At 34.5% G+C, this 14,052-nt stretch overlaps 3 protein-coding genes across 9 annotated transcripts in view; 2 read left to right on the forward strand and 1 right to left on the reverse strand.

Moving 5' to 3' along the window:
* LOC110372463 (activated Cdc42 kinase-like) overlaps nt 1-5,520 on the reverse strand; it is a 50,124-nt gene extending 44,604 nt beyond the window's left edge. The window contains exons 1-6 of one of the 4 annotated variants that reach the window (XR_010276890.1): nt 5,322-5,515; nt 5,145-5,229; nt 4,502-4,682; nt 3,878-4,051; nt 2,967-3,116; nt 1,964-2,112 (exon numbers count right to left, since the gene is read on the reverse strand). Coding sequence is in view for 3 of the 4 variants with exons in the window: in XM_064036654.1 (XP_063892724.1) it covers nt 1,964-2,112; nt 2,967-3,116; nt 3,878-4,051; nt 4,502-4,682; nt 5,145-5,229; nt 5,322-5,325 (743 nt within the window). In the remaining variant the exon portion in view is untranslated. Of the gene's footprint in view, nt 1-1,963; nt 2,113-2,966; nt 3,117-3,877; nt 4,052-4,501; nt 4,683-5,144; nt 5,230-5,321 lie in introns of all 4 variants that reach the window. The other 3 variants (XM_064036654.1, XM_064036655.1, XM_064036662.1) reach the window with 3 other exon arrangements.
* Nucleotides 5,521-6,740: 1,220 nt separating this feature from the next.
* LOC110372443 (neurocalcin homolog) overlaps nt 6,741-14,052 on the forward strand; it is a 98,260-nt gene continuing 90,948 nt past the window's right edge. For 2 of the 4 annotated variants that reach the window (XM_064036682.1, XM_021329164.3), the window contains exon 1: nt 6,741-6,924. The gene's annotated coding sequence lies outside the window, so the exon portion shown is untranslated. The remainder of the gene's footprint in view (nt 6,925-14,052) is intronic. The other 2 variants (XM_021329161.3, XM_021329159.3) reach the window with 1 other exon arrangement.
* LOC110372444 (neuronal calcium sensor 2) overlaps nt 7,214-14,052 on the forward strand; it is an 84,717-nt gene continuing 77,878 nt past the window's right edge. The window contains exon 1 of the mRNA XM_021329167.3: nt 7,214-7,373. The gene's annotated coding sequence lies outside the window, so the exon portion shown is untranslated. The remainder of the gene's footprint in view (nt 7,374-14,052) is intronic.

A 14,052-nucleotide genomic window follows, 5' to 3' on the forward strand; every position in this document is an offset into this window, starting at 1 on the left:
CTAAATGTATTACAGTGTCTATTTACAAAGTAGCTGAGTATTTATAACAACTAATACTATTACTATGTAAAATATTTCATATCATTGTGAAAATCTCGTAAATACTTTTCAAGCTTATTTACAAAGAAGTATTGGCTTATCAAGATCATCTACAGATGCACCTAGTGCATTCTACATTTCAATCCCTTTGTGTTATATTTATGCACATTTTGAAACTTATCTCAAACATTGTTTGGATCAACTATGTTTTGAAAAACAACATTAGTGTTACAAAAAGGAACACTAAGGAATATTCTATTGTATGCAACATTACAGAAATGCATTTATCTATACCTACTGATCTACAAAACAACTAAATCTTTCATAGGAATACTAAGGTTCAAAGCGCAGTGTGATCTATTGTATGCACCAAGTACAAATGTACATACCTAAAGAAATTTATTTATCTATACTGATCGACAAAACAACTAAATTATGCACTCGCCAATCTAACATATGGTAATACACTAAAAGTACTATTTAGGGTGGAGGGAAATCCAAAAAATATCCAACAAATCAAAAACTATGCAATTATGATACTACTTTTTCTCAATAAACTGTTTGTACACGACATCTTTTTTCTTTATACATCTTTTTTCTATATAAGAAAGTCGTCTAAGACAGCGGTTCCCGAATTCTTTTGGCTTCGGAACCCTTTTCGTTTCACCATTTTTCGACGGAACCTTAGCTTAAGTAAGAAGTAAACTAAAGACGTAAATACACTTAGGTACGGCTCGTGGCGCGTGGTAGCGCACCAAATGGTTATATATATGGTTAGAGACATATTCAGTATACTCAGGCGTAGCATGGCTATCTGCCACACGGGCCAGAAAACAATCTAGCCGTCCTTGACTTTGTGTATTATGTGAATAGTTTTCAGTTTGAAGACTGACAAAGTAAACGCAAAAAGAAATAGATTGGGTTTGTACAGGTGCGAGCCGAGCGAGCGTGATTTTTTTTTAACTAAAAGAAGAAGTTCCAAGCACCCGCTAGCATTGAAAGACATTCAGTGGTAGCCGGTATCGCGAGCGAAGCGAGCGCGAATTTTTTTTTAGTTTAAGTACCTACACAAAATAAACAAAACCACTGTAAATTAATAAGGTCTCAAAAAGTACAATATCCACACAAAAAAGCAAATGCAAATGAATAAGCAGCTAGCGAAGAAAGCGCTATTGCTTTTTCTGAACCAGAGGAATAAAAAATAAATATCAAAGGAAACCTCGACGGCAGAGCGCGAAATTTTTTCAGTGTTGGATATTTGAGCAATTAAACGAACATAAAAGCATCACAACATGGAGTCGCGAGCGAAGCGAGCGCGAAATTTTCGGATTCGCGGAGGTGCAAAAATTGGAAATAATGTCACACTTTGATTCATGGTAAAATAGCCACTGGAAATACTCGTATGCCGTGTCATTTCACGTCTTGTCAAATGTATGAAAACGTATAATCCTGGCGATGAAATAAGCCCAAAGAATGCGGTGATTTTTGGCCGACTCGCTACCTACTTTTGCCGATTGCCGAAGATCTGGAGGTATTAAGTCTACAATTTGTAAAAAACGGAATTAAATTATCTGCTGCCGTGGCCTTCCCCCGCCACTTGTCGCGAAAGTACGAGACTTACTCTCCCGAGTGGTACCCACCTACATGGTGCCTAAATGGAATGGATGTTTTGGAATGCAATATTTAAAACAATTTAATTGAAAATGAATAATAATTTAATATTGTCAAAAGTGAAACGATTTACCGAAAATCTTGAATTTTCCACGGAACCCCTGAGGGCCTGTCACGGAACACCAGGGTTCCGCGGAACCCCATTTGGGAACGGCTGGTCTAAGATACACTATTTGTAGGACAGTTTGGACATAGCATAGTTTTTGTCACCATCCGGCTAAGGGAAGCAGTTATCTCGGGTCGCGGAGCTTACCTATGTATCAGTCTTTTGCTTTCTAGATAAGTCATGCCATCACAGATTTGTTCCGCAAACTCGCAGAGGTTGGGCACCGGGAAGTTTTGCCGCAGAGACACCTCACGAAGACACTCTAACAACGACCGGAGAGGTGCTAGCTCGGTCACCTGGAACACATTGAAGAACTCCTTACTTATCTACGTATGCTAATATTAAAAAGCTGAAGGCAAACTTATGGAATGGAACGCAAATAAATGATATGAATATGCTTAAATGAGCTAATCTCGGGACCTGCTGGTCCGATTTGAAAAATTCCTTCAGTGTTAGGAATCTTGCCCATTTATTGAGGAAAGCTATTTATATCTTTTTTAACCGGGTTCGTCCAGAAGTTCCCACGGGATGCGGGTGAAACCGCTGGCAGAAGCTAGCAATTCTATAAGTGTTATTTTAAGTGTGTAAGTAACATTCTCTGGATGTATACAGTATTACGTTACACAAGTCGAAAACTTATGATATGGACATTAACTTTAATTAAAAGAGACTGTGACCCATGAGTTTATTATAGGAAATACCAGCCTCATCCAGAAGTAGAAAGTGTTTTAGGGCTGATTTTTCAATCGCCAGATAACTTCTATCTGAGGAATATTTTTAACGTTTTGACAGCTTTAGTATGGAAAATATGTCAAACCGCCATATTTATTCCTCAGATAGAAGTTAACTAATGATTGAAAAATCAGCCCTTAATAAAACGTTTTAACAGAAATATATAAGAATTATTTCTTGACTAGGTGCTAGATATTGTCTTATGAGGTGCAGGTTAAACCGAAAGATACTGTGTATCTTTTAATTTTTCGAACATTTTAATACTGAAATTGATGGTAATTTCAAATTCAAAATTCTCATTTAAGACACTAATACATAAAACTGTACTTACTGTATATGTTTAAAAGTAATCTAAGTCTAGGGTTGAGACGAGGATCCTTCCTAGACAATAAAAAAGTGATTGTCTATGTAAACTTACCAGCATTAAGGAGTCCATATGTAACACGACGCCATACAAACGCACAATATTCGGGTGCTCTATACTGTGCATCACAGCAGCCTCCTTCAAGAACTCTGTCGAATTTGACGTCATTCGCTCATGACCTAGGCACTTTATTGCTACTTGCAGCTGGAATTTTAGAATAAACCATGTTAATGATGTCCTCCTAGCCGATTATCGGTTACAGCTGCTGTTCTCATGTAAGGAGATAAGCCAACTGCGCAGGACATACGATAGTGCACAAGCATTTGCGCAGACACAGGTGGACTCACTATTACTTCACTCTCTGCGCCCGATGGGACGGCAATCCGACACGAGCCGAGAGAGATCAGGCGCAGGACCAACATTTACGCGCTTTCCGATGCACGGGTGTATTTTGTACTTCCAGGCTCCGGACTGCATCGTGAAAGTCTTTAAAACCCACAAAGCGATTTTGGGCCGACTCGGGAATCGAACCCGAGACAGCTAGACGAAGCAGTTAAACCATGTTAATACATGATTATTATCTGCCTGCCTTTATCCCAATTTCATTTTTGATTGGCATAGTATGTTTTCGCCTTCCATTTTCTTTTCAAAGTCAAACTTTTAAATGCCATTTTAATACAACCATGACTACAATTTTCAATACATTCGTAAAATAATTGCACTTCCACTTAATGCACTCTAGTGCATATACGCCGCTGTCTAAGCCCTGACCTCAAAATGACCTTGTAGAATATTTGCATTGATAAAAATGACAGGAACGATCCACTCAGGACCCTACATGAATACATGAATGTCATATGATGGTCGCGACTGATAGCAATTGCAATACATGCAAATAGCCGTGCACTTTTTGCAAACACTGTACGTAATGCATTAAACATGTGAAAATATTATTTGGTTCTTACTCTTTGATTTCCCGTGGTCCATGTACCTTGTTGTACCACGCCAAACTGTCCCATACCAAGCTCCTTGTTTATAGTAATATCTTCTATAGAAATTATATGTTTTGTAGGCACTTTGACGTTGTTCTCGAAGAATGGTTGGGCTTCTAACTGTATTGATGAATGGCCGTGTATGTTCTGAAATGTGTGTAAATGAGCATTATGAGCTGATAAACTCTATTAACTTCGTGCATGAATTATGTACCTATTACATTGAGTAATTTGTGTACTTGCTAAAAATATCATTGGGCACCAATGACTCAATAAAGTTGGAAGAAAACATTTTGAGGAAACCTAAGCTTAACATGCCTAAAAATGCTTATTCCTCCTTTGATGTGAAGCCTGTTTCCATTAGTGTTACAATTGAAAAGACTGATAAAGATTTCATTTATATATACTACACAGTAATGTATTTAAATCAAAATAAAGTGTTTTAAAATTGTTATCAAAAAACATAACATGTAATCTATACATTTCAGTTTGGCTGACCAAGCTTCATGTGCATTCATCAAAATGAACAGTAGGCAGAAACTAATACTACTTCTATGTAGAAATATATCAATGTTTGTGTATTACATAAGTACTTACCTGATCACTTTTTTTGTTAGGTTTAAGCATTTTTCGTATTTTTGATATGTAGGGGTTGGGAAAATATTTTGAGTAGATCTTCTTGTAGCGCCTCTGTTCCGGTCTTGATAAGCCAATTTGAACTAAATCTTCAGTTAATACAAACTTAAGTTGTGATACTTTTGTTACTTTTAATATATCTCTGGAAAAAAAGATTTGAATGCTGTATTTTATAAGTTCTCTACATAGTGTTACTGGCCAGCTGGTAATCATGTTTGAGAGCTTAGATTCTGTAAGTTTCAGTTAAAACTTGAGTGGTTTTATGTCATAAAGCTACTCAGTGGATCTGCAGTAGTTAGTCAACCACAAATAGCAGTATCCAAGAATTGGCAGTTTAATTTAAGAAATTGGTGGTTACATTAAATTCGCTTCTGAACATTACATAGAGCAATGCAAAATAAAAACTTTTTAATGGCTCAGCATAAAAAAAAATATGAGCTAAACACTCGCAAAGGCAGGTAACCTTAAACAGCCGAAAACTACGACCGAAACTCTATACGGACTCAGTGAAAGGTAAGCAAGCCACTTGATTATATTTTAACAACACGCAAAGTACTCGAAGGTTTTATAAACAAAACGAACGCATAAACTTGTTTATATTTACCTAAACAATTCATAATACTGCTGAAGTTCTGCTTCTTCTAAGAAATCATTTAGATTTTTACGATCTTCGAATACAGTGGCAGACTCTGGAAAAAAAACACCAAACCAGTACATAAGTATTTTGAAGTCAAAAGTTGTAATAATAACATAAACTGGCTGTTTTGTGAACAAGACTCACCCATGATGTCGTCGGCGAAACTATGTAAAAGGCTAAACAAACTGTTTAAAACTAAAAATAAATAAAAAAACTAACAATGTGCAAGCGTAACATACAACTTCACAGTATTAGAGCCCAACAGCCCAACACAAATAATGACAGTGTGTTAAACATTTTATCACGTCAATCTACACAAAACTTCTTTAAACAATAAAAAAAGTTTGGATATAATATTAATACTAATCGACTAAAGTCACATCTGTGATTCAATCATTGTGATGTATTTTGTATATTTTAAATTGAACCTTCATAATTATCTTGAAGTCAGATTTCTATATAGATACTTTCAAATGTACATAAAAAAATATTTCACTGCAAAATAATGATTTGTAATTTATCTTAAATACTTATCGAGGACCCACACCACATATTGCAGATCTCAGGGTAAATATATTATTCTTATTTTGTTAAAGGTTCTGTAGGTTTTTTTATTTCTTTATAGTTTTTTTTTTTTATAAAAACTGATGATTTTGACTGCAGACTTAAATATTTAGGTATATTTATGATTTGTCAATTTTCACGAATTTTACTAATACTAAAACTATTTTATATTGTAGTGCATCAATTAAATAAATAAGTAATGATCTTGCAGAAAGACTTGTGAAATGAATGCAGAGTCAAAAAATATGAAACTGTTTTGTTTTAAATCAGAACTATTTCATTGTATTTCACTAAAAATAATATTGAGAATTTTTGAATAAGTAGTAATCGATTTCAAGATTGTTAAACTTAGTCGATTTTCACCTTAGTAAAATCTACCCAACACTTTGTGGTGACAGCTATTTTAAGTGAGTTGCCAGTGTACAGATTCACTTCTAAATTGTAAATATTTCAGATAATACCAATTTCAATCTGAATGCGGCACTGAAATGTCAATTTTTATTTTTTGAATGAACAGTTAAATTATTAAAAAATCGCGTGGTTTCAAACTATTGGTTTGCTACTAACATTTTGTGAAGAAATATAAGATTTACTTCAAAGTTATCTAAAAGAACACTTTGAACTAAATCTTATATTTCATTCGGTATTTAGATCAAAGAACTGAGTGACTAATAAGGTTATTTTGTATTAAAACCAGCATAGTTATTTTTTTTTCAGAATACCAATGACTGAAACAACGAAGTGGTCCCATTTTCGCACTGATAATTTTATTAAAATCTTCGCTTGAATTTCATAATCTGCACGATAAGGTAAATAGTCCGACGCCAACGATCTAAATTAAAAATTGGTTTGACAAATTGAGCAGGAAATATTATAATTTGGAAGTGGTTGTCATAGGTGTTTGGGAATTTTTACATGTATCTTTATTATTCCCGGAAAAATCCATCTCAGCGAAAATAATTTGTTTAAAAGAATATAGTAGTTTTTTTCTGAAATACGGCAACCCTGTCACCTACTTTGCAAATATGGCGTAGAGTTGTACAAAATGCAGTGGGAGATATTTGATAAACTTGTCAATTCTGAATTTTAATAAAAAGACATGTATCTAGGATAAGACTATTGCAATCGACTATAGTGTGCTAGACGAGTATTAAGAGTGAAATGTGAATTTTACGCAATGTAGGTACACTACCAAGATAATATTCTAATTTGAAAATAAGTTAGGAGTTTCATGTCTTATCGCTGGGCCGTCCAGTCGTTTGTTTTTAGTAAAACGATCTTTTGTTTACGTGTTACAGTTTGTCGTTTGTCTCGCGACTTTCAGCCTATCGCTTGTACTTATAAATAATACTTGGTGCAGTTTTGTCAAGTCAGGTTTTTGATAACAATCTGCTAGGGACAGAATAGGTATACAACAAACGTTTTAATATTCTATCATTATATTGTAATATTGCTATATTGTTATCTAATTGTATTAGGATTTAAACATGTTTGATTATAAACGGTTTAGTTAGCATTTAGGAATGTTTGTTATTTAGTTTTTAAGTGTGTTATGGACTTTAAGTTATGATGATGAAGAAGGTGCATCGAGGAGGTGTGATGGCTGTGGGCAGAATGCTGGCTTCTTTACAGGTGAGTGTTTTTCATTGTTTTCTTTAAATCTAGATTTTATTGATAAACCCTTTTGATATGCCAAAACTGTTTGTTGTGATGTATATTTTCCCTCACTCAACTTAGGGTCATTTATAAGCTTCAAAAGTCAGGACTGCAAGATAATTATTATAATTTTTAAGCAGACATAATCTTCTACCTATAACAATACAAAAAAATACAGTCTTCATACAATAAAACTTTAATTAGACATAACAATGATAAAATAAGAAGCTATTAAAATTAACTTGTAACGAATGTCTCTGTGACAACGTTTTCAATGGAGCCTCTAATTGAGGCGGTCATACAATTGTTATGTAAATGCGACATCAGTTATAAATTGAACAAAAGGTGGAACAATTATCTTTCATTACAACTGTAATCAGGAAACATTATGTATCAGTCTGTGAGATGACTTGTGATTATAGAGAAATATCTTGTATCATATTTAAATACTTCAACCATTAAATCTAATATGAACTCATTTATATTTCGGCATACATTTATTTTTTATGAACACAATGAGTACCTACTTACTCTATGCTCTATTTTCCATCGTCTTTTTACTTATAACACTTAAGTAACTTGCCACACAGTTTTATGCTATTTTAAATATTTCCTGATAGCATAGCATATCCAAAATAGGCCAAAACAGCACTTTTTAAACATCAAAATTACATGATACAACCCCAAAACACCCACCCTTCACAGCTTCCTATGTGTATGTTGAGAAGAAGAAGTGGTGCAATAAACTTCCCAGCAACACATTACATTATGATACCCTAATTATGGATACATTTTTCTGATTGTAATTTATATCTTGAACTGGTGATTAATTCACTAGTCCACCTTAAAATTAATGTTGATATTGCCATTTTCATTAAATATATAGATTGTGACTTGAAATCCTATGTACATTGTCAATTTAACTCTTGATCCTAGTGCCCACTCTTACAAAGAACATCTTTGAGAGCCGTGAGCTAATTTAATGCAATTGGTTTATTTCCTGTATGGTATCATGTGCAGCATTATTTGCATCCAAATTGAGATACAAATGCTCAGCTTTGTCCACTCTATTTCTTAAAGATACATTCAGAAAGAGTCTGTTGACCCGTTAAAAATGAGGGCCATAATTTATCTGCACATTATTATTTAGCTTACATCATATGGAAATAATTTTTATATACCTAAAAAACTATTCTATAGGTACCACTTGTTAACATAGCCTGTTCAACCCAATGATTTTTTATTATAGTAAATACAAAAGACCAACTTCAACATACCAAAAATAATCCTTTTCTTTCTATAAACTAGAACCTCATTAAAAAGGCTGTTTACATTCCACCTAGTTTTTTCACAATCTTTTTATTTGATTGAAGTAAAGGATTCACCAGTCTATTCAGCCTTTGCTTGCCCAACATTTTATTATGGTTGCCATACAAATAAATTTAATTATAAAAATGAATGGAATGCCCTGTATTTGAGAACTGGGTTAAACCTGCATTCAAATGATTTTTTCTTCATTTTAAGCCCACAACTCAGTGTACAAAAAGCCTGGATAACTTCTAAATATTCCACTTGCCTGGCTTGCCTCCCTTTATAAATAATTTGTGGTCAGATTGAGACCAGTTATCATTATTTTTTAATATTTCTGCATTTTTATCTCTGAAATACCCAAGGAAAATAGACACATTTGTATCAAACAGGAATTTTAACAGTTTGGATAGGAAAGGTTACCAAAAGGACAATAAATATAATAAAAAATACACATATCTTTATTATTTATTCAAAAGCAATAAAGTTTTTTTTTTAACTTTTTGTTGACAAATAAGGAAGCCAAATAAATAGCAATCTGCATCATTAATTATCTTTTTTACAACTTGTATTGCTGTTTCTCAGAAATGGCACAGTCCAACCAAAAAAGTACTGTTTTATACCCCTTAAACTATAATACTTTTGCATTAAATTAATTAAGCTGGTTTTTGCGATACCTAATCTAACAACTATGACAAATCGATGTTTTGAATGATACCAACTAACATCAAACCTTCTGAGAATATGTACAATTCTTAGAATCCCGAAAGTCCCCTGTAGCAAAATAAGAGATATTTCATTAATTGCATTTATGTTTTATTACCATACCTTTTTGAATTAACTATTTTCCGAATATTATATCATCATCTGCCGCAAGCATTAAAATTTCGTTCATTAAAATATCTCAGCATTTCTGTCACCAAAAGTATTTTTTCAGTGCAAGCAACAAATTTATTTATACATTGTAACTGCAGCTTTTCCTTGTTCAAAATTAAATCGCCTTTTTATTATCTAAAGTAGTAAAGAATACATTTATGTATGGTAACAAAATTATGAGGAAAACTAACGCTGTTACGCGGGGTGATTAGATTACATGCGACCAACGATCATACGACCCACTTATGCCGGTATAGGGTGACTAGGGAAAAGGCTTGTAAAAGCTTCTCTGGGGGAGATTTTGTTCGCATAAATATGTTTATGTAATTAATTAATTTTAACACGTTTGGGAAATAAAGACCATGTATCAATGTGTGGGCCTCATTTTCGGCTTGCTTCATGAAACGGTGTAAGTTTGTCGTTTCAAGTTGTGGTTTTCCTGTAAATACTCTCCGAATTCAAACATAACAAGAATTGAAGTAAAATTATGAATTACAATGTATGAGTTTGTGAGTTTAATCTCTGCTGCTGAAACTTTACAAAGAAACAATGACGGGATGACAGTCGGATTGACTTCCACCAAGTCTATTCAAGTTTCAACCAACTTTTTGTAGCGTACAACTGGAGATTGAACGTCTTAACAAACATGCAATATTTGACTGTTACGTACAAGTAATAAACAGCCAGCAAAACTGTTTATTGTTCGAGCTATTCTCAAATATGAATTTTGAATTTTAACACAATTGCGAAAACTAGTTGAACATTTCTGTTACTTGTTAATAAAGACGTATAACGGGCAAAACTATCCTGTCTCAAAGGAACTTATTACGAGTAGTTATGTATCTGCAGCCGGGAATCAGCGAGTTGTTTTCAAAGACAAGGGAATCTTTCTGTTCCTTCCTTTGGGCCGGCCCTGAGAGGGAAGCTATTGTAATAGTCCCGCTCCGATGGCTGCCGTTATTCTTTTCCTCCACTTTTCAATATACCCCGGCTTTATATCTGTTTGTCAATGGCACACCATAAATATTAATCAACAACAGATCAGTTTTATTTTAACCTAAACCAACTTTTGACATCTGTCATGTTTTGGTTTGCCTTTAGATACATCACTTTATTTGGCACAATAACGTCTGTTAATGTAGTACAGTTCTGCCATTATCATTATAGCTGTAAGCATTTGCGCATATTACAAAATTACGTCATAATCTCGGTATTAGTTCAACGATCCACTTATCAGTTTGAGCTCCGTAACCCGGGGCAACGGCTATGCTACAGGGCCTTTTCACATTCGCCGATACGGCATCCAACCGACGCAGCTGGCGATCGCTAAGCTCCTATGTACTACGAACTCGTCTATTCATTCGTAATTACTGCAATTTGTACTCCAATAATACTAAATAGAAATACTCAGGTTCTAAATTGAGACTCAGAAATGATACCTTATTTATTGAAGCAGTAATGCGTATTCAAATGGCACTTTTATAAATACATTTTACAAAGATAGAAATATGATCGCAGGAACGCCCACACACTGCATCTATCATTTATATAAATAAACGAAGAATAAGATTGCATTGAGAAGACGCCCACAATGTTTTCAATTTATGAAAAACTTGTACGTACGTAGAAAACGTTCGCTCGGAATGCTTGCATTTAATCTGTAGATATGTAAAGTTAACCTTTTGTAGGAAATTGGATCGAATGCAAACATTAGAGTGCATGCAAGCGCTTACATTTAAACGCTCGCATCAAACATCTGAGGGGTAACGAGGTTCGGGTGCCGAGGCTAGTCCGAGGGTTCCGTCACCCACAGCACACAGATTGTGTTTGTCACTGTTTGCCGAGAGCTTACTCCCAACTCGCAGTGTCCTCACTCGCCAACGATATTTATTCTGCCTAACCTAGTTATCTAGCACTAGATGCTACTATAAAAACACAGTGCTTAAGGTTATGGCGTGCCCTACTTACAATAATGACCATAAGCACCTTTTGCCTAAAAATGTTCCATCAAAACTCCGGAAAAAATTACCGTTTTCCTTGCTACGTGGTTTTATTACCTCACTTTCCATCGAAACACTACGCGGTCAGAAACTATTTATGATATTTACGCCTCATAAACACACTGAGTACTCTAAAATATACACTGTATAACATGTACCAGTTATTGTTCGAAGTAATCATTTTATTGCGATTTAACATTGATGAATTTTCATGCTGAATATAAAGCCGGGATATATGACACCCTGAACGTTTATAACAATATTTTTATATAGACTCGTCACCAACCAGGCTTTCGCAAATCCTATTCGCATCAGGGGTATAAACCTTTTTGCCGATACTCCCGCAGGCGGACTGTGCACGTATGTTCAGTCAATTTCACTTGCATTTTGAAAAGCCGACGGTATAAAGCTTGCCTCAGTCGCATTCAATATTTTATTTAGATAAAACGGTTCGCAATCCATCATGACTGCAAAAACGACACCGTTGCGGAAAAAATATTTAAATTAGTACTAAAATTAAGACGAACTCGTCTTTTTCCAATAATTGAATGAAACTAGTTTGCCGGTCGGGGGTGCATCTCTCTGCTAAATATTCTGAAGATTTGCATCAATGCTCTTTTTATGAAGTCGGAACTGAACTATCAGTTGGAGCATAAATTTTACTCTATCTGGAATAACTACGACGGTAAAATAGGAATCTACAGTTTTTGATAAAGCGCTGTGCAATCCAATTGGCTGAGGTGCATTCGTGCCGATGTCAGATTAGACCAGTTTTAACGTTTACGTTTTAATTTTATTAGCATTCATATTGTAAAGTTTTAAACGGGTTGAATGATATAATCTAGAAATAATACTTAATGAAATATAAATACTAACATTTTGAAAACATCACGAGATCAAACTGAGTTTTAGGAGTTGAAAGCGAGAATCGATAAAGAAATGAATGTTCCCAGCAAAGTATATAAATATGACTTCGATGAAAGTTTATTATTTTCTGAAGCACGTATGACTGCAATGAGCGTTTATTGTTTAATTTAATGATACAGGTACTAACACCTACGAATTTTATTTTGTTTTTACTGTGCCATAAAATAAGACGTAGAATGTATGCCTCGGGGGAATTTCTTTTTCCTATTACCTTAAGTTTGGCTTTAGGTAATTTTGCAGTTCGTGTTGCGTGTTTTCCGAGCCTTTAGTATCTTTTGCGAAAGTAGAGGTAGTCGCTTCGGCTCATTGTTAAAGCATGCAATGCTGGCCAAGATACCTTTACCTAGAATTCTTCCCAACTATGCCGAGCTTTCGATAATATAGGTCGCCGGTCAGGAGACGCAAATACTGAAATGATTATTTGTTTCAAGCAGAGACACCGTATCCCTTTTAGTTCGATTCAAAAACTGTTATTGCTTGCATTGTTAAAATACCGACTCCTTTCGTAGCATGGTTCGGTACATTTTTCCGAATATAAAACCTAATTGACAAAAGCAGGTACAAGTTCAAATAATTTTGTGAAATTGATTTCGTTTTAACCTTGCGCTTGGGTCACGTTCATCATACGATATTTGGAACCAATTATATGGAAATACATATACATTTCGATTTACTCTAGCATCGTATGAGACTTGTTAAGTGGTTTCCCTCAGCGAATGAAGAACAATATGGACCAACGCCCCGCAAAGCAATCTCTTGTAACCCGATAGAGTGGATGAAAAATGTCGATACAATTTTCTCTTTTTAACGAGTGAAGACCGCAGACCTGTGTTTGTTGGGTACTTTGTATAATAAATAATTACTTTACCGTCCACAGAAATTGGTTCCGCGATTGGATTTATTATTAGTGTCATGTGCCAGACTCCACTTATTTGAGGTTGAAATAACAATTAGCTGAGGTTGAATAAAATATCAATTTTATCGACATAAAAGACCACAGAGAAAGCTTTTAATACGCATGCATTTTGCAGCTCAAATGTTGCAATATAAATGCAAAATACATTATCATAACAACAGCATTATCGTTCCTTTTAAGAAAATACAGTTTTTCATATTGAAACATTCTAGAATGATCCCAAGTTGAACGTGTACAAGTGAATTGTTATTTTTGTTTGTGTTCGCTTAAGACGTCTCAGAATACTACTAATACGATTTCATAAGTAAAACCAGCACTTGAGCGGCTTTTTAAAGTAGCTCTGGTTCGGTAATAATTAATGAGTTATTTATACAATGTTTATTTGGTGGTTAACCCTGTATATCACACTCGGTGCGTGTATCATATTCACCACGAATAACTCGTAACTAATATAAAAGTGACCTAGTTTCAGCCTACCATATTTATGTACGATACAATATGGTTATGTTACAGGACAGTTTTTCTCACCGATCCCTCAGTAAATGTCACTCTTGCGCGCAAATGTTATTCTATTAAAGGATCGATGAAGTTTTTATGTTTAGTTAACGGAAAATGTAAAGAAAGCAGT

This window comes from Helicoverpa armigera, chromosome 1 (genome assembly GCF_030705265.1).
Source record: "Helicoverpa armigera isolate CAAS_96S chromosome 1, ASM3070526v1, whole genome shotgun sequence".
Taxonomy (NCBI): domain Eukaryota; kingdom Metazoa; phylum Arthropoda; class Insecta; order Lepidoptera; family Noctuidae; genus Helicoverpa; species Helicoverpa armigera.